The following is a 21720-nucleotide window of genomic DNA, read 5'->3' on the forward strand; positions in this document are numbered from 1 at the left end:
CCTGCCTCCCTGGTGGGGGACTTGAGCCTCTGGGCTACTTCTCCGCTGGCAGTTGCGGTTAGGCATGTATTCTGTGGGTTTTTGTTTTTTTTTTTCCTCCAGTTATGTTGCCCTCTGAGATTCCAAAACTCCCCACAGACCCATCGAAGGGTTTCCTATTGTGGAAACTTCTCCTCCTTCACAACTTCCTCCCCAGGTTGCTGACTTTTGTTTCTGTTTTTTTTTTTTTCTATTTTGTCCTACCTCCTTTTGAAGAGAATGGGTTGCCTTTCTGGGTGCCTGGTGTCCTCTGCCAGCATTGTTTTGTGGAAGTCGTTCAACATCCAAATGAGCTTTTGATGAATTTGTGGGAGAGAAAGTGGTCTCCTGTCCTATTCCTTCGCCATCTTGGGACCGCCCCGCGGTATTTTTCATGGGCCAACAGATTTGTGTGTGTGTTGTAAAATACAACAAGAAAACAGAAAATTGAAAACACTAAAGTTTAAGTTACATGGCTACAGAATATGTAATGTTAACCTCATTATTTTAAAATTTTTCTCAAGCTTGATCAGAATCATCTGGGGTTGTTAAAGCAGATTGCTTTCTATGTCAGCATATCTGACTTAGTTTGTCTTGGTTGGGTCCTAAAGTTTGCATTTCTAACAAGTTCCAGGTTATGCTAATTAACCTTATTGGGCCAGAGATTGCACTTTGAGAACCAACAATCTGAGAATGTTAATTCACGTTTATTGGCTTGAGCACCTGTAAGTGAATTAGGAAATCATTAAGTGAATTAGGAAACTCAGCAAAAAGGGCAATTTGAAGTGACTGGTAGAAAGATGATGAATTTGGCTTTTTCAAGTAAACAGAAGAAAACACCATCAAAATCAGATAGTCATTAATATATTTCAGTAATATGCAAATGAAGCTAATTCTTAACGGGACAGGTGAGAACTGGTGAAAGGTAAATTACAACATGCTGTTCTTTCACTATAGTAAGTGGTAAACAATACATTGGTGATGTGAGTCATCTAATCTTACATCAATTTCTAGTACAGAACATCCCCTGCAGGAGCAAACTGGCAACCCACTCCAATATTCTTGCCTGGAAATAATCCCATGGACAGAGGAGTTTGGCAGGCTACAGTTAATGGGGTTACAACAAGTTGGACACGACTGAGTGACTAATCATCATCACAAGCCTGAGTACAGAACATGCAGGGAACACACTAATGTGAATAAGAGTGTCTGCCTAGGCTTACTTGTATCAGTTTCAATTTAGAAGTTAAAAATGAATGAGATTTTCCTATTTCTAGTGACATTTCCAAGCTTCCTGGTTCAGCCCTGTTCTTATGCACTGAAGTGTCCTTGGAAAAATGACCTCTGTGACACTACACATCACTTTATGAAATTCTCATTTAGGAAACATGGCAAATGACAGATGGTGGCAAATAAAGTGTAAATGACACCTCTGGTGTACATTTATTACTCAGAACATGCTAAGGAAAAAAAAAACTGGAGAAAGGGATGTGATTTTTTTTTTTTTAAATACCTTTAACACCACCCTTATTGGCAGAAAGTGGAGAGGAACTAAAAAGCCTCTTGATGAAAGCGAAAAGTGGAGAGTGAAAAAGTTGGTTTAAAGCTCAAAATTCAGAAAACAAAGATCATGGCATCTGGTCCCATCACTTCATGGCAAATAGATGGGGAAACAGTGGAAACAGTGTCAGACTTTATTTTTGGGGGCTCCAAAATCACTGCAGATGGTGACTGCAGCCATGAAATTAAAAGACACTCCTTGGAAGGAAAGTTATGACCAACCTAGATAGCATATTCAAAAGCAGAGACATTACTTTGCCAATAAAGGTCCGTCTAACCAAGGCTATGGTTTTTCCAGTGGTCATGTATGGATGTGAGAGCTGGACTGTGAAGAAAGCTGAGCACCGAAGAACTGATGCTTTTGAACTGAGGTTTTGGAGAAGACTCTTGAGAGTCCCTTGGACTGCATGGAGATCCAACCAGTCCATTCTGAAGGAGATCAGCCCTGGGATTTCTTTGGAGGGAATGATGCTGAAGCTGAAACTCCAGTACTTTGGCCACCTTATGCAACGAGTTGACTCATTGGAAAAGACTCTGATGCTGGGAGGGATTGGGGGCAGGAGAAGGGGATGACAGGATGAGATGGCTGGATGGCATCACTGACTTGATGGACGTTGAGTCTGAGTGAACTCCGGGAGTTGGTGATGGACAGGGAGGCCTGGTGTGCTGCAATTCATGGGGTTGCAAAGAGTCGGACACGACTGAGCAACTGAACTGAACTGAACAATTAGTTGACTAGTCGTGGGTCCTTATAAACTCTAAACAATGGCAAGGGTCTAATTTTCCTCATACAAATCTTGATTCCAGATGATTCAAATTAATTATTTAGTATAGATTATCTTCCACATGATTCTCATATTACCAGAAGCTTAGGACTCTGAATTGAAAGATTCCAAACCCTTGGCAACTTTTCTATTAGAACTGTAAACACATATTTGTTCTAAGTTCATTCCTTTCCCTTGCTACAATCTATATCACAGACAATTGATCTCTTCAAGGCTGTACCCTTTGCTCTGACATGGTTTGGAGTTGTGTCACATCAGTAATCAGACTCCAATCATCCCAGCTCTTTGATGCTCTTGCTATTAGTGCATGTGCTCTTTGATCAAAACATCAATCAGTTCTCTCAATTCATCAGCCAACTCCTGACCTTCCTTCCTTCTTCTCTAGAGTCAGGATTCTGTGATGCATTGTCTAGTCCCGTGGTACTCAAATGCTCTGTGGCCAGCAGCATGGGCATTGTCTGGGAGCTTGTTAGACATGCAGACTCTGAGGGCTCACCAGACTGGCATTTTAGAATCATCTTAACAAGATTCCTAATGATTCGTATGCAGATAAGGTGGGATTCCCTGGTGATTTAGACGGTAAAGAATCTGCCTGCAATGTAGGAGACCCAGGTTGGATCCCTGGATCTGGAAGGTCCCCTGGAGAAGAAAATGGCTACCTACTCCAGTATGCTTCCCTGGAGAATCCCATAGAGGAGCCTGGCAGGCTGCAGTCCATGGGGTCACAAAGATTTAGTGACTAAAAATAACAACTCTCTGAATTCAGTACTCCTAGTACTGAACTCAGTTATCTACAAATACAGATAGAAACCATAGGTCATAGGAGAAACTTGGACACGCTTGAAATTTGTGGAATAAGGGAAAGACTAGTTGGAAGGTGAACAGGAATATTTAAAAATATTTCCTTGTAATCAGTTGTCTCTTCCCCCATCTTCTTCACCAGACTGAGTTGTCAGGGTGGGGACGTGTCTCATGCACACAGAATCCTCCGCCAGACATCTTGCTTATAACATATATGCTTAATGAACTTGGGGAATAGAATGGTTTTAAAGCATTTCTCAGGTATGATTAAATAAAACGGCAGTCTGAAGCATATGAATTTTGCCAGCAGTTCAGATTATACCAGCAAGGGGGTGATGTTAATACCTGAATGCCAGATACTCAATCAAAATTAACCATCAACTTTCACTGTGAGCCGTTATCAGTCTTTCTCTGGTTACAGATACCTTTCTTAATACCCCAGCTCCATTAGAGAAGAGAAATTATGCAACTACTTTATAAACTGATTTATCAAGAGTCCCGCTTTTCTCTGCATAATGACTAAGTGCCTTACAAATACTTTCTCTGCCGCTTACTTGTAGAGTGATAGAACATTTGCTGCAGATTTAATGTCACCATGGTTGTGATTTGCATATGGATGAAAAGTTAACATAATGTAGAAATGTGAAATTAAACTGGTCGACTATGAGCAGCAGTCCTGCTAAGATCCATTCATCTATCCTCATTATTTCACCTCGTGGCTTACTGTGTTTGCTGCTTTCTTCCATTACTCACAAAATTGTCAAATAAGTCCCAGAAGATTCACTGGCACATGGCTTCTTCTGGAAAACAGTGTTTGCAAAGCTTACATAATGGGACCAATGAAGCCAACATGTGAAAAAGCCCAGTGTTCTCTTGCCTTGTTAACTGACCCTCGGCTTCAGAAGGAAGAGGGTGAATCTGGATAGGAAACAGAATGAGAAAGCAAATTATCAGGGGACTGACTTGTACTTTTTCTTACTTTAAATGATGCCTGTAAGAGTCGAAAATACATGAGACTTTATGACACAGTCCACAGTGGGAACTATCTTGGGGAAAAAGAAATGACACAAAACTGGTTATTCTATTCAGAGAGTATGGGAAGCAGGGGGTCAAAGGCTTTTTTGAATGCAAAGTGTAGGAAAAAATAAACCACTGTGGCTAAGTTGCAGGAGATGAATTACTTCTTCAAGTTTTGTTTGCTCATGAGATTACAACTGTGGTGCAACTGAAAGTGCTTATCATTGTTTTTCTTCTGGTAGGAAGATGAGCCAGGAAATGGTAAACCAGAGAACAAAGCTAGCTGCCTTACCAATTGAAATGTAATCTTGTGAAAAGGCAGGGGGAATGCTCCACACATAACTTTGGAGTCTCTGGGTGGCCTCTGCAAAGCACCATCCTCTCCACAGCCCTGTACCCACATCTCAAGATGGGGTGCCCTCATCTCTACCTTCATTTCATCAAAGGAGCAAAATAAAAATAACTAAATTTAGCCTTAGTAATATAAGTCATTCAAATGATAGACAAGGGGAATGAAGGGCATTTTAATCAGAGGTACAGGGAACAAAATGTAACTTGGGGTTGGAAAAAAGTATTTTATAATTTGGCAAATTCTGGTGTGCTAAGTGACACTAAATGGCTGAGTCATGAAAGGAAGTAGTACAGTCATGCCAGGTGACTGACCAGAACTCCTTTCCAACCTCTGTACACACATTTTATAATTATGCCTCATTTAATCTCCCCCTCCATTCAAAGTGCCCTTCAGAACTGGTCAGCAGGGAAATCAATTTCTAGAATGAGACTTTTATTAACCACAGGGTGGATTCTCATACGTATGGGATCGTTAATATACTGCCCTGCTTGAAGCCTAGTAGATTCTTCTTAATTCTATTAATGATCAGATTTTAAAATGTTTTCCTCTTTATATTCATAAAGTACTTCAAATCTTGTTTGACTCAACAATGAAGAAAAAGTCAGCAGCAAGTCCTAGGGAATGAGTATAAAGAAAAAGCCATCATTTACCACTGAAAGAAAATATTTCTTAAGTTTAAACCAAAGTAAACAAGAAGCAGATGACAATGTATGGTCGTAATAAAATTTTATTGAGAAGCAGTACGATAAATCCTTTATAGAACATAGAAATACATACAATTCCAGCCCTTTCCAATAAACGGCAATGTAACATTGGCGTAGGATTCCTGAATATCCCAAATGCTTTGTTTTGTACCTGTTGGAGAGAAGCAGTTCTTCTACAGCTTAACAACACAGAAGTGGGGTGCTCTGACCTATTTAGGGTGGGCAGCACTGGAGACAGAACTCGGCATGAATAAAGGAGGACTACAGATGAGTTCAAGTGGCTGAAAGAGTAGATGAATAAATGTTCACTCTTCTCATCGTGTACTTCAAACTCAGTCAAGAGAAGGCAAGGCATTATAAAATCAGACACAAATTAACTCGAGGACATAAGAGCAAAGCATATCTCTCAATTAAGTTATACAGGGACGCTGTAATAAAAGAGAGAAAATAGCCACTTTTACCTAAAACTCTACCTACCGTGAAGGCTTTTGATGCCAAGTAATTGGAACTGACATCAAAGATGAAAAGGGAGTCAAATGACTCTAAGGATTAAAGACTGACTTCTTGATGGGACCACAGATCAATAGGATTGATGTAAATAATTGATGTGACACTCACAGAAACACACGAGAGGATAAATGAATACTGCCTGACACAGTTTTAAGGTTTTACTACCTAGTTTTTACATAGAGATAAAAGATACTACTGAGTTTTCTGGAAAGCAATTTTGAGAAGTTTTTCATTTTGTTTTGCTTTTTTAACAAGGAGAAAAATATCTGAGGGAAAAATGATATAACAGAAACAGAACTGAAATGATGCCTCTTCCTTTCAAAACTAAGAAAACTAGTATAAAATTTCAGTTTCTTCCATGCTGTTAGGTTATTAGTCTGAGTTTTATACCCTTTGCCTGAGTTTAAAATCCTATCAAACTTTCTGCGCTCATAAACATAAATAAAACAAACAATGGCACAAGTATAAAATCTTGCCTGTTTAATAACTGAAACTTAATGTCAATATTGATAAATTTGCTAATGGATGACAGTAGCTAAACTGCAATCGAAATACACATAAGAATCTTACTCAAAACGTTCTACTCCCTGCCTTGATGTCTTCCTGGAGTTAAACTAATTAAGATGTTTGGTGAAGCACTGTGATCACTGTCCTCTGGTTAGTAGAGAGTGTTTTTTGTTCTTTCTCCCTTGGTTAGTAAATACAGAAGCTGAAAGTGCAGGTAGCGTATAGTAAGACATGTAACTAAACCATACGGGCTCTGTTCTTTCAAGTTGGACACCCAGCCAAAGGCAAATTAGCTTTACGGTGAATACTGACCCCTTTGATCTGAAATGCTCACGCTCAAGAGAAAGGCAAAGCTGGCACATAGCTTACCAGCAGCACTTCAAAATCTGAGAAGCACAAGGTTGTCCTGACTAACACAAGTCACAGAGTAAGCTAATCCTGGGAACTGAGCCAGTGGACTGTGTCTTAGATCCCACTGTCATTAGCCTTTAAAGGGTCAGGCAGTTTCCAACAAAATTAGCTATTTTGGTGCTACATGGAAAATAATAGGGGATTTCTACTCGCAGGAATCAACATACACTCAGTGGGAATTTGGTTCAAAGTTCCAGTTAAAAATAGCATATTTTTGTGACCCAGAGAGCTGTGAAATAGGCACATTTAAAATTCTTAGACCCTGTTTTTTAAAGTGGCGAAATGTTTCAAAATCAGTGGATATACACAGAAAAGACGAAACAAGCCTGGGAAAATCAGCAATGGAAGGAGGAGGAATGGGAGCTGATAAGTCAAAACATTGGTATGGAATTTAAAGCACCAGGAATTCTTCACCTACCATATAAATAACCGATCCTGAGGGCTCAGAAACTGATGAGTGTTAAAGCCTAGAGTATGCAAAGAGACAAAAGCTATTTGTTCTAAGAACGATCACTGGGTAATACTGTCTCAATAAACAGCATTTCTATCAAAAGCTTAGCGATTCTGCCATATAGCATCCTGTCTTCCCTCTTTAAACAAGTAGAATGCTCTACTATTTAGTGAAAAGACCAACATCTAGATAGATAGGAAGGAAAATATCTGATGGCTTGTATCAAGCAGGCAACACTTTACAAAGCATAGTCTTTGCAAGATAAGTAGAACACAAGTTAAAGTTTAGAAGGTCAGTCAGAAAGGGTGGACTCAAATCCTGGGTCATAATATATTCACACATAGAAATCTCATTTCCTGATCTTAATAATTCCAAAGAAGGAACACATTTATATTAAGTAATTCCAAAACATATTAGCTTATCTGGAAAAAACAACCTTTTTGTTAGTTTATCTTGAAATAACCATCAAATCATAATTTTCATATAACGACCATCCCATTTTAGAAGTTTTTGATAAAGGCGTTGGATTATAGAGCCTGAATGCTCCCTAAAAGGGGCAAATTTGAAAGTATGTTTAGGTAAAGATTGTGAATTTGAAAAATGGTGCTTAGGTCCCTAGCCCAGTTGACAACTTTTCCAAATTTTGTCCCCTTTCATAATCAACCACTTAGAGAAAAGCAAAGTCATAAAACTGTTATTAAAATACTAAAGAGAAGAGGTGGAGGGCACTATCAAACAAGAAGCATGTCTTTATCTACATTTAGTTTCTTTTAAATATTTTTAGAACAGTAACAGATGATTATATTCATAAGCTTAAGTAAGAATACAATTGCCCCTAAGTTCTGAAATATATACAAATATGCCCTCAAAATACTATACATATCACCTACCTTCCCTTTAGAAGAAACTGAAGTTACTTAAGATTTCCTTGGATACTTTAAAATAAAAGTCAATAACAAAAAGGAACTGAACTAAAGACATATTCTGAAAAAACAGTCAACTAAATTACATACAGAGCCTGACTCTATTGTTGCTTTAGCCAAGGTTTGATAAGAGAGGTTCATGCAGTGAGGCGCAGAGGGGGAGCTTTCCTTTTACAGTTCAAATGCGGGGAACCTGGCTTTTGTGGGCACTAGGAGGTCAGCCAAGAAATATATTGTTCCAGCCATTCCTGAAGGAAAAGAAAGAGTCAGAAGTTATTACACCAAAAGATGATATTTTTTATAGAGTGGCTTCATTTTGCATCATAAACAACATGACAATGTAATTTATACGATTTGAATGAAGCAGGTGTCTGTTTTTATATGTTACAGCTCATTAGAGGGGAACACTAGTAAGGTGCCCAGCCTCTTTATGCAGGTAGGAGACAGGAGGGGGAGTGGAGCCAGACTGGTTTAAGGCACGGCCCTACCATCTACCATATGTGAGCTCCTTCTTCATGGCCTGACTTCCCTGTTTGAGCCTCAGAGATCTCATCTATGACATGAGGATAATAATACATATTTCTGATGAGATGATTTATGATGACATCTACAAAACGCCTAGCATGTGCCTGGCTCCATAAACAGCAGTCATCATAATTACTACTATTGGATCCACAGTGGTCTGGGTGCTAATGGATTTTTAATACTGAGCTATCATATTAGGAAATAAAGAAGTAGTTTAAGAAATAACTATAAAATTAACTTGATAAAATGCAACATATTACTAAGGAGAGAAGTGGATGCTGATATTATAAGTCAAATAAGTAATGTGTGGAAAATACCTTCAAAGAGGGAGAAGGGGGTGTCTGGTGTCCGGCATCCGTGTTCTCCATAATCTAAGCACCATTCAGCAAACTAAAAACGAGACCAAGTTAAATTATTGAAATGACTTCTTCTAGAGACTCCTAAAAGTTGACAGAGGTTGTCTCTAAGATTTACTCTGAAAAGTCAAAAACTATTCTCAAGGCAGGGAAAGGGTTTAATCCAGAGAAATGGATGGTCTAAAAAGAAACTACAAAGCATGGGAGGAATTTAATGAGCTTCTGAGTCACGTCTCCAGGGCTATCAAAGAAGAAAGGAACAAAACCACCTTACAGCTTCCAGCAAAACAACATCCCCCACCAATGCTGTTGAGTAGAATTATATCTTTTAAAAAAAACAAAAACAAACACCTAATTCAATTGAATGGTTTTTCTTAAACTGTGTCTGTTCTATAGACTTATGGTTTAAAAAAATAAATGAATTAAATCAGATTAACCAGAGCCATTTCTGCAAAGGTGTGCTGTGTTTGGCGGTCCTGAATCCTACCTTACAGGCCCTGTACAGGTACTTCGCATCCTGCGTGAGGCTGTACAGCGACAGGAAGGCGTAGGCATTCCCTGCAGTGCCGTGGCACAGCCCATACCCCTTCTTCAGCAAGCCGTACTGCCAGATCACGTCCGCACACTGATAGGCATCATTGAGATACCGTTCTTCTTTGAACACCTGCAGAGTCAAGGGACAGAGTTTAGTATAAGGGATATAAAAGACACTTCTATTGACCTTCCTTCCTGATAGGAGACAAAAGGAAATGGGAAAAGGGAGGAAGAGAAAGGGAGGTGGCTTAGTAAGAAAGGGTAAAGAATTCAGAGACACAGAGATATGTTATATTGGTGGGGAAAAATTACAATAATTTATTAGCATTTTTTTTGTTTTTAAATACATAACTGGACATGATCTCGTCCATATGATCTAAGTTTTATATGCATGTGTGTTTGTGTTGTTGCTGTTTTTTAGTTGCTAAGTCTTTTCAGACTCTCTGTGACCCCATGGACTGCAGCCCACCAGGATCCTCTGTCCATGGGATTTCCCACATAAGAATGCTGGAGTGGGTTGCCATTTCCTTTTCCAGGGGATCTTCCCAACCCAGGGATCAAACCCATTTCTCCTGCATTGGCAGGTGGATTCTTTACCATGGAGCCATGGTGTTTGTATAACTGAATGTTACTGGCGAAGTAGCCTTATTTACTTGCAACTTGCTATTATCCTTAGTCACTTTGCAAAGGATAAACACTATTTTCTCTGTAACAATGATGCTCTTCACTATTAGAAAGTTTCTTTATACCCTGAAGAAGAAACTGTTTATAAAATTGATTATAAAACACTATACTTTGTCAGAAAAATAGAGATACATCTTTACAATCTTTGTGACCTCCTAACTCTTGATTAAAGATGTGAAAAATATGTGTGTGTGTTTGTGTGTGTATTTTTTTCCCATGCCATGTAGCTTGTGGGATCTTAGTTTCCCAACCAGGGACTGAACCCATATCCTCTGCAATAGGACACAGTCCCAACCACTGGACTGCCAGGGAATTCCTGAGAAATATTTTCTGAGTAGATATTTTTAATATCTCATTACAGTATAAAAGTAGAGCAAGACAGTTTAAAAAAATTTTTGTATTATATTTGACTTTCTGAAGGCAAAATCTGAGGGCTTATTCAGACCATAAGATGCCAGAGACTATTTAGAGTCTATAAAACTGTCATTTGTAGAACACGTACCAATGAACATCAATATCTTGGTGTACTTCCATTTTTTTCCCCCCTCAAATAAAAACCTTTGTTTCTTTGATTATGGCTCTGTCATAAAATACTTTTTCAGAAGTGATACTTGCATTTTAAAAATTATGGTGAAATATATGTATGAAAGTTACCATTTTATAAAGTGGACAGTTCAATGGCATTAATTACATCCCCTGTGTTGTTTCAAGATGGTTTAAGAATAGGACGGGCAGACCACTTTCTCCCCCACAAATTCATCAAAAGATTGTGTGAATGCTGAGCAACTTGCACAAAACAACTTCTGAACACTGGCGGAGGACAACAGGCAGAAAGGCAGCCCATTCTCTTGGAAAGGAGGTAGGACAAAATATAAAAGACAAAAGGAGAGACAAAAGAGCTAGGGATGGAGACCTGTCCTGGGGAAGGAGTCATGAGGGAGAAGTTTCCATACAGTAGGAAATGCTCTCACAGGTGGGTCCATGGGGAGTTTTGGAATCTCAGAAAGCAACATAACCGGGAGAAAAGAAAAAAACAAACAAATCACAGAAAACATGCCTAACTGCAACTGCGGAAAAGAACTAGCCCATGAAAGGCTCCAAGTGGAAGTGAAAGTGAAGTCGCTCAGCTGTGTCGGACTGTTTGCGACCTCGTGGACTGCAGCCCACCAGGATCCTCCTGGACTGTAGCCCACCAGGCTCCTCCGTCCATGGGATTCTCCAGGCCAGAATACTGGAGTGGGTTGCCATTTCCTTCTCCAGGGGATCTTCCCAACCCAGGGTCGAACCCAGGTCTCTCACATTGCAGGCAGACGCTTTAACATCTGAGCCACCAGGGAAGCCCAACCTAACCTAACCCCTAATGCACAGTCTGGCCTGCTCACAGAACAAAGGATTGAGGGAATACCAAAGTACAGCTAGCCCCCTGCACACTGGCCCCTCCCCGCCCAGAGGCAGAGAGGCAGGCTTGAGCCAGAGGCAAGGGCCTGCTGCAACCTCAGCCACAGAGATGGCATCTTCCACCAAACTGTGAGCAGGCTCCCAGCTGCTAACCTAATCTTCCTGAAATTCTGGATGGCTGACACCTGCCAGGTGGGTCACAGCCTGAGATCAGGTCTACAGAGGAGACATACAGCACATCTGAGATGGAGTTCTTGTGGCACACCTGGGAAACCAAGAGGCCAGGACCGGGGAGGTGATTAAGACGCATGGCCCACCTTGGACAGCGCACTCACCAAGAACCTGGTCATCTGAGCTGCCCAGATCTGGAAAAGGGCACAAAACGCAGGCCCAACCCACAGAGACTGAGCCAGAACTGTGTCTGAGTGTCTCCTGAGGAGGTATGTGGCCTGCTGCAGGGACAGGGGCTCTGGGTGCAGCAGACCTGGATATGGCAGAACTCTAGGAGGAGGTTACCAGTAACCCCACCAAAGAACTACCAGAACTTACACAGGATTGCGGAAAGAGATTCTTGGAGGGCACAAATAAAATCTTGTGCACACCAGGACCCAGGAGAAAGGAGCAGTGACCCTGTAAGAAACTGACCCAGATATGCCCATGAGTGTCCAGGAGTCTCTGGCAGAGGTGTGGGTCGGTGGTGGCCTGTGGCAAGGTTGGGGGCACTGAGTGCAGCAGTGACTGCTTCGGACCTTTTGAAGGAGGTCACCATTATCTTCAAAACCTCCACCATAGTTTGGCTTCAGGTCAAGCAACAGAGAGGGAACACAGCCCAGCCCACCAACAAAAACCAGATTAAAGATTTACTGAACATGGCCCCACACATCAGGACAAGACCCAGTTTCCCCCACAGCCAGTCTCTCCATCAGGAAGCTTCCATAAGCCTCTTATCCTTATCCATCAGAGGACAGACAGAATGAAAAGCACAATCAGAGTAAACTAACCAATCTGATCACATGGACCACAGCTTGGTCTAGCTCAATGAAACTATGAGCCAGCCTGTAGGGCCACCCAAGATGGACGGGTCATGGTGGAGAGTTCTGACAAAGTGTGGTCCACTGAAGAAGGGAATGCAAACCACTTCAGTATTCTTGCCCTGAGAACCCCATGAATAGTATGAAAAGGCAAAAAGACAGGACAGTGATAGATGAACTCCCCAGGGCGGTAGATGCCCGATATGCTACTAGAGAAGAATGGAGAAATAACTCCAAAAACAATGAAGAAATGGAGCCAAAACAAACACAACACCCAGTTGTGGATGTGAAGGGTGATGGAAGCAAGGTCCAATGCTGTAAAGAGCAATATTGCATAGGAACCTTGAATGTTACGTCTATGAATCAAGGCAAATTGGAAGTGGTCAAACAGGAGATGGCAAGAGTGAACATTGACATTTTAGGAATCAATGAACTAAAATGAACTGGAATGGGTGATTTAACTCAGATGACCATTATATCTACTACAGCGGGCAAGAATCCCTTAGAAGAAATGGAGTAGCCATCACAGTTAGCTAAAAGAGTCCAGAATGCAGTACTTGTTTGTAATCTCAAAAACGAGAGAATGATCTCTGTTCGTTTCCAAGGCAAACCATGCAATATAACAGTAATCCAAGTCTAGGCCCTGACCAATAATGCTGAAGAAGCTGAAGCTGAATGGTTCTATGAATACCTATTAGACCTTCTAGAACTAACACCAAAAAAAATGTCCTCTTTGTTATAGGGTCTGGAATGCAACAGTTGGAAGTCAAGAACTACCTGGAATAACAGGCAAATTTGGCTGTGGAATACAAATAAACAGGTCAAAGGCTAACAGAGTTTTGGCAAGGGAACACACTGGTCATAGCAAACACCCTCTTCCAACAATACAAGAGAAGACTCTACACATGGACATCACCAGATGGTCCACACTGAAATCAGATTGATTGTATTCTTTGTAGCCAAAGATGGAGAAGCTCTATACAGTCAGCAAAAACAAGACTGGGAGCTGACTGTGGCTCAGATAATGAACACCTATTTGCCAAATTCAGACTGAAATTGAACAAAGTAGGGAAAACCACTAGACCATTCAGGTATGACCTAAATCAAATCCCTTACGATTATACAGTGAAAGTGACAAATAGATTCAAGGGATTAGAACTGATAGACAGAGTGCCTGAAGAACTATGGACAGAGGTTTGTGACATTGTACCAGATGCAGTGATCAAGACCATCCCTAAGAAAAAGAAATGCAAAAAGGCAAAATGGCTGTCTGAGGAGGCATTACAAATAGCTGAGAAAAGAAGAGAAGCTAAAGGCAAAGGAGAAAAGGAAAGATATACCCATTTGAATGCAGAGTTCTAAAGAATAGCAAGGAGAGATAAGAAAGCCTTCCTCGGTGATCAATGCAAAGAAACAGAGGAAAACAATAGCATGGGAAAGACTAGAGATCTCTTCAAGAAAATTAGAGATACCAAGGGAACATTTCATGCAAAGTTGAGCACAATAAAGGACAGAAATGGTACGGACCTAACAGAAGCAGAAGATATTAAGAAGAGGTGGCAAGAATACACAGAAGAACTATACAAAAAAGATCTTCATGACCCAGATAATCACGATGGTGTGATCACTCACCTAGAGCCAGACATCCTGGAATGCGAAGTCAAGTGGGCCTTAGGAAGCATCACTATGAACAAAGCTAGTGGAAATGACAGCATTCCAGCTGAGCGATTTCAAATCCTAAAAGATGATGCTGTGAAAGTGCTGCACTCAGTATGCCAGCAAATTTTGCATATTGAGTCTCCTGATCCCAAAGAAAGGCAATGCCAAAGAATGTTCAAACTACCGCACAAATGCACTCATCTCACATGCTAGCAAAGTAATGCTCAAAATTCTCCAAGCCAAGCTTCAACAGTAATGTGAACAGTGAACTTCCAGATGTTCATGCTGGTATTAGAAAAGGCATAGGAACCAGAGATTAAATTGCCAACATCTGTTGGATCATCGAAAAAGCAAGAGAGTTCCAGAAAAACATCTACTTTTGTTTTACTGACTATGCCAAAGTCTTTGACTGTATGGATCACAACAAGCTGGAAAATTCTTAAAGAGATGGGAATACTAGACTACCAGACCTGCTTCCTGAGAAATCTGTATGCAAGTCAAGAAGCAACAGTTAGAACTGGACATGGAGCAACAGACTGGGAACAACAGACTGGTTCCATATCGGGAAAGGAGTACATCAAGGCTGTATACTGTTACTCTGCTTATTTAACTTCTATGCAGAGTACATCATGTGAAATGCTGGGCTGGATGAAGCCCAAGCTGGAATCAAGATTGCTGGGAGAAATATCAATAACCTCAGATATGCAGATGACACCACCCTTAGGGCAGAAAGTGAAGAACTAAAGAGCGCCTTGATTAAAGTCAAAGAGGAGAGCGAAAACGTTGGTTTAAAACTCAACATTCAGAAAACTAAGATCATGGCATCTTAGTTCACGAAGTGATGGTCCCATTACTTCATGGCAAATAGATGGGGAAGCAATGGAAACACCAAGAGACTTTATTTTGGGGGGCTCCAAAATCACTGCAGGTGATGACTGCAGCCATGAAATTAAAAGATGCCTGCTCCTTGGAAGAAAAGTTATGACCAACCTAGACAGCATATTAGAAAGCAGAGACATTACTTTACCAACAAAGGTCCGTCTAGTCAAAGCTATGGTTTTTCCATTAGTCATGCATGGATGTGAGAGTTGGACTATAAAGAAAGCTGAGCGCGGAAGAATTGATGCTTTTGAAGTGTGGTGTTGGAGAAGACTCTTGAGAGTCCCTTGGACTGCAAGGAGATCCAACCAGTCCATCCTAAAGGAAATCAGTCCTGAATATTCATTGGAAGGACTGATGCTGAAGCAGAAACTCTAATACTTTGGCCCCATGATGTCAAGAACCAACTCACTGGAAAAGACCCTGATGCTGGGAAAGACTGAAGGCAGGAGGAGAAGGGGATGACAGAGGATTAGATGGTTGGATGGCATCACTGACACGATGGACATGAGTCTGAGTAGGCTCCAGGAGTTGGTTATGGGCGTGCTGCAATCCATGGGTTTGCAGTTGGACATGACTAACCGACTGAACTGAACTGATGTTGTATTAATACAACCATCCCCATTATCTATTTCTAAAACCTTTTCCACATCCCAAACAGAAACTCTGTACCCATGAAGTAATCATTCTCAGCCTCCTAGCCTTTGGTAACTTTTACGCTACTCTCTCACTATGAATATGTCTATTTTATATATCTCACATTACCCATCACAGCAAGTAAGTGGAGTTATACTGGATCTGCCCTTTTGTTTCTGGCGTGTTTCACTTGGCATCATGTTTTCAACGTTCATGCATGTTGTAGTATGGATCAGAAGTTAATTCTTTTTTAGGGATAAATCATATTCTGTTGCATATAGACACCGTATTTTGCCCAACCATTTATCTGCTGATGGACACTTGGATTGTTTCCACTTTTTGGCTACTGTGAACAATGCTGCTAGGGAACATTGGTGTACATATATCTGTTTGAAACCTCATTTTCACTTCTTCTGGGTATATACCAAGGAGTGGAATTGCTTGAGCATATGTTTAATCCTGTGTTTCATTTTTTGATGAACTGTCAAACTGCTTTTTATAGTAGCTGTACCATTTTATATTGCCACCATCAATGTCCAGGGAGAATCCTTTCTATTTTTAATTGAGCTCCTGGGATATTTATCTTGTCTTTGCCACTAACACTATAGATCTTGGCTACTCTACCCGTCAAGTGAAGTGGTTCCCTGTTCTGTGAAATAATGTGTGCTATGGTATAAAAGGATACTGTGAGAATGAATTATAACTCATATAGCCAAATGAGGTTAGGTCCAACAAATGGTTTGTCTATGTATCCTTGAAGAATTATACAGGAAACTAATTAAGGTGATAGAATTTTATACTCTGTTTGCTAACTTATCTCTAAACATGAGAAAGCTCGTATTACCTTGTAGGCCTGAGTGAGCATGTAGATTACCCCGGGAGCACCGTGGCACCAGTGGATCAGCAGATCACGACTGTCGTCCACGCAAGGAGGGTAATTGCCTGAAGGGAATTTCAGTTGGCAGACGTAGTCTACACTGGGCTTGACCAAATTATGTAGCTTCGCATGGCTCACTTGAAGGCTGGGCTAGAAACAAAAATGAGAATTATTAGTTTTGCTGAAACAAACAGTCCTTTTTAACGCTCCAAGTCAAAGAGTTAGTCACTCAGTCCTGTCAGGGATGGGTTTAAAAAGAGAGGAAAAGATGACCAAAATGAATTGGAAGTCATTAAATGGTTTTGGATTCCAGCCCATTTTTTCACCTACTGGCACAAACCAAAATTAGGCTATCAGTTTACATCTGGAACCTTATATACATATTATTTTCAATATTTATTTTTATCTAGATACATATAAAAATGTCCAAAGCCAATGCTTAAGAATGTGAGCTAAGAGAAGTTTCCTAAGGTCTTAGTACCTTAAGCACAGTTTAAGGACCACAAAGAGGTGCATTAGATACATCAGGTACAACTTTCATCTAAAGTAGTAGCAGTGTTTAGTTGCTAAATCATGTCCAACTCTTCGAGACCCCATGGACTGTAGCCCATCAGGCCCCTCTGTCCATGGGATTTCCCAGGCAAGAATACTGGAGTGGGTTGTCATTTCTTTCTGCAGGGAATATTCCCGACCCAGGTACTGAACCTGGGTCTCCTGCATTACAGGCAGATTCTTCACTGACTGAGCCACCAGTGAAGCCCATTTAGAGTAATGGTGGGTGATATTTCAAACAGAAGATGCTAACAAGTTGGGAGACCTAGGATCTAAATCCCCAATTGGTGTGACTCTAGATTAAGTCTTTCTGCAAAAGATTTGGAACTGATACTTATGAAGGCTTATTTAGATACAATAATGAACAGAATTACAGGATTTGGTGTCATATGGCATATGAGCCTATACTTTTGATATAATTTTTAGTTTTGGTCCTGGTCCTAATTCAGTGTACCTCATACTTCTTTTAAACAACAAATGCAGTGCTGTCTTTGCCAGGCAGGGGCCGGGCATTTGGGGTGGGAGGGAGGCAGTGCTGTGAAGTCAGGCAGGAAGCAGTTGTGGCAGGGCATGAGACGATACCGACCATAGGCTTTCATGGACACTGAACATGCACTAAGTTCTGCAGACACACTCAGATTCCACTTTATGCAAAGAACATTGTTCAAGCGCAGTTTAAAGTGTGAGAGCTGAATGGCTGGATTCTCCTTAAACTTGCAGAAGTTCTCAAAATGGCCTAAAAACTACATTTCATGTTGATACTTATGCACCTATCAGAATGGACTTTGAGGATTAAAAATTAAATCATTTCAAATAGATAATAATGTACAAATGGAAAATGCAATACTTGGGTTTCCAGATTTCTTATTATAACCAAATGCATGGAAGCCGAGGGTAAGACACCTCCTGATGATCTGCTTCGAAGAAAGGTCATGAAGCCATCGTCACTGACACGTATGACTCTAACTCACCTTGGCACATCGAAGTTGTTCTTCTTTCCTGAAAACTTTGAAGAATCTGTATTTACTTCCGGAAATAGAGAGTCAGTGAGGGAAGTGTGCCAGAAAAAAGAATTTAAGCTTAAAATGTCAAAACCCCTAATTATATAACTCTGATTTGAGAAGTGCAGAATAAACGTCACTGCTGGTCTCTTACTGCCAGTAACACTCCAAGTATGGTTATGCATTCAAAAGCAATAACAAGGTTTTATTTTTCAGCTCTGCTGTTCTTGTTTAGTTATAGGGAAATGACAGGTGTGAGGTTGATTTGGCATTATTACAGCTGCTCAACCAGCTATGGGCATTTATATCCAAGCTCTCTTGTTGAATGTATTAACGAAACATTTTTCGTTATGTTACACTGTAGTTTGGGAAATTGAGGGGGGGGCACCTTTACCATCATTAAAAATCAGTATTCTTTTGCCATGAATTCTTATTCTTAAGCACAAGTGCCGATATCTCCTTCAGCAGAGCTAGACAAGCCCCTGGAAATGATGCTCTCATGAGGAGCCCTCTTCTGACCTCCCCTTCCAGGTTATGCTTGCTGTAATACTCTATTTGCCCTCGGTCTATCTGGCTTTGGCTGATGTCTCCCAACAGTATTAGCACCAAAGAACTGTTGAACATGGCTTAGTCGCTCAGTCATGTACAATTCTTTACAACCCTTTGGACTACTGCCTGCCAGGCTCCTCTGTCCATGGGGATTCTCCAGGCAAGAATATTGGAGTGGGTTGCCATGCCCTCCTCCAGCGGATCTTCCCAAACCAGGGATCCAACCCAGGTCTCCCACATTGCAGGCAGATTCTTTACCATCTGAGCCACCAGGGAAGCCCCAAAATACTAGAGCGGGTAGCCTATCCCTTCTCCAGGGGATCTTCCCGACCCAGGAATTGAACTGGGATCTCCTGCATTGCAGGAAGATTCTTTAGCAGTTGAGCTACCAGGGAAATCCCGGAACATGGCATATTCAGCTATTTTTCAGGTAAATTACACAAAATCCACTGAAAAGGCTCCTCAGTTTTGCTGTCTAACTGCGCTTTAGGCAGCAGATCCTTCCTTGTTTTCTACTGATTTTTTTCTTACTCCTGCAACTTCTTTCAATGGGTTGTACGTTATAATGAGGAGCAGTATTAATTCAAGGCATCTGCTGAAAGAGCAGAGCAGAGCAGAGGGCACTTCATATAGAAGAATAGGTCAAAACACTTACTCTGCACAAGTGGCATGAGGTGGGCAAGTATGGTCACCTACAAATCAAACATCATCTCAAAGCACAGCGCCTTTTACGCTAATACACTTCAAATACACTTTGGCAAGTGCTGTTGTTATTAAGTCATTGCATTGTGTCTGACTCTTTGCAACCCCATGGACTGTAGCCTGCCAGGCTCCTCTGTCCATGGGATTTCCCAGGCAAGAAACTACAGTGGGTTGTGATTTCCTTCTCCAGGGGATCTTCCTGACCCAGGGATCGAACCTGTATCTCCTGCATTGGCAGGCAGGTTCTTTACCACTGAGTCACCAGGGAAGCCCTTGGCAGGCACTACTCTTGTTTATCTAGGCCAGGTAATTACCAGAAGAGTGATGAAGCAGTTGACAGAATGAAAAAACTGAGCTGGAGCACCTGTCTTCTCACCCTAGACAGTACCATAGGAACCACATTCTAGTTTCATCGTTACCACCTCTTACCTGCATCAGGTAGTAATAAATTCCTGCCAGGCCATGAGCAGCCCCCACGTAATATTCTTGGTACCATTCATACATCAGTGGAGTCTTTCCTGTGAACCTTCTCTTTCTAGCTAGATCTTCTCCAGAAGTTAAGACAGTTTCACAAATCTACAGAGAGAAACCCAACCAGAATAAGGAAAGAATTAGAATGGAGACAAGGGATTTTTGCTAACAGGTACTGGGGAACATGACAAGTTAGACATCACCTTATGGCCATGAATGGGCACAGTTTGACTCTGTACTCAGAGAAGCACACGGGATTATTCTGGCCCTTATCTTCCTCTGAATGGCCCCTGAACTCGCAAATGGAGCAGCTGGACTTCTTACTCTGAGTCACTCCCTTCAGTGTCCCACAGCACCCCATGTGAAGCTGGTGGTGCTGGGATCATGCCTGACCTTCAGAGGTCAAGATACACCTTCCTGGCCAGCTACCTGGGATGTGCCAACAGGGAAACCAACAGTTTAGGCAGACAGGAAGTGGGGTCGTAAAAAGACGCCAGAAAGCACAAAACGTTGTACCTGCTGAATATGGCTCTGAGGAATCTTTTCCTCTCCAAAGTTCTTATTAACAAACAGGAGAGCACTGATATAGCCCATTCGTCCATAGAGCATCTCACTTGGAGCATGGGGATCAATCTTATTTAAGTGAATTAGCCTGGGAATAAAAATACATGCCTAAGACAATGTGAAAGGGATTGAATAGAGATAGTTACTTAAAAATGGTACAATTAAAACACACACATACAAATATATACAGAGAGTTATATATATACACACATATGTGGGATTATTATAATATATAAAATATAATATTTAAATATATTTACATAAAATATAATACTTAAATATATTTACATATAACTTACAATAGTATACTCTAAATATTAAGTAAGCTGGGCCAGACCATAAAGGGGTAATCAGGGGTCAGTGATTAACCATCAACTACATTTCTTTTCTTCAGTTCACTGACAAACAAGAAATTCAAAGAATGAAGGACACATGATTATGGCTGGGACCACCTACAGTTTCCCTAGCCCCTCATGGCAGTATACCTGGAGACCAGCAATTGATATCCGAGAAGCCAAGAACTACTGGCTATTATAACATTCAGTCTGAAGAAATGACAAAAGTCAACACTCAAAGGGCCATCTGTTTCCATAAAATGCAATGCCTGCTGCACTTTCCTGGTTTACTTCTGAAATGTGTCATGTGGCCTGGCTGAAGTGTTTGTACAGCAGCCTGACCCACCACTATCAGTTACACATACAAACAGCACAAGGGGATCAGTCAGGCTCCCTGCTTCCTCGGTCTCCCAGCATCTGGTCCTTCCTTTCAGAAATAACCCTGGTTACCAATTTCTTGTATAGTCCAAGAATTATTTTATGCACAGATAAGAATACATAAACTTATTTATAAACATATTTCCCCAAATGTTTCATGACTCTACTTAACAATTCATCTTGACAATCATTCCTGATCAGCACACACAGAGTAATCTTCTTTATCATAGGTGCATAGTATTCCATTGAATGATTATAACTTATTAGTTCCCTATTGATAGACTCAGTTCAGCTTCCCCCCCAAAAAAGTTATTTTTGGTTCTGGTCCTAGGCGAGATGGACTAAGCCTATACCATCCTGCCTCTCACAGCACATGTAGGTCCAGAACCTACAGAGAATGAGTGAAGCTCTTTGAAAACCCTGAAAAATAAAGAGTAGCCAGCAGAATGCGGATGACCAGAGCTTGAAGTACTGCCAAACCAGTGGTGAGTTTACCACATTTTCCCCTCTGATGTTTCCCTGGCCTGAACTCAGTGCTGCTTGAAGCCTG

At 41.0% G+C, this 21720-nt stretch overlaps 1 protein-coding gene across 2 annotated transcripts in view; it reads right to left on the reverse strand.

Moving 5' to 3' along the window:
- Positions 1 to 5242: 5242 nt before the first annotated feature.
- Positions 5243 to 21720, reverse strand: part of LANCL1 (LanC like glutathione S-transferase 1) — a 49451-nt gene continuing 32973 nt past the window's right edge. For both annotated transcript variants that reach the window (XM_061383804.1, XM_061383805.1), the window contains exons 5-10: positions 20410 to 20545; positions 19852 to 19998; positions 16586 to 16768; positions 9408 to 9584; positions 8882 to 8954; positions 5243 to 8287 (exon numbers count right to left, since the gene is read on the reverse strand). In XM_061383804.1, coding sequence (XP_061239788.1) covers positions 8211 to 8287; positions 8882 to 8954; positions 9408 to 9584; positions 16586 to 16768; positions 19852 to 19998; positions 20410 to 20545 — 793 coding nt within the window. In that variant the 3' untranslated portion in view covers positions 5243 to 8210. The remainder of the gene's footprint in view (positions 8288 to 8881; positions 8955 to 9407; positions 9585 to 16585; positions 16769 to 19851; positions 19999 to 20409; positions 20546 to 21720) is intronic.

Source organism: Bos javanicus, chromosome 2 (assembly GCF_032452875.1).
Source record: "Bos javanicus breed banteng chromosome 2, ARS-OSU_banteng_1.0, whole genome shotgun sequence".
Taxonomy (NCBI): domain Eukaryota; kingdom Metazoa; phylum Chordata; class Mammalia; order Artiodactyla; family Bovidae; genus Bos; species Bos javanicus.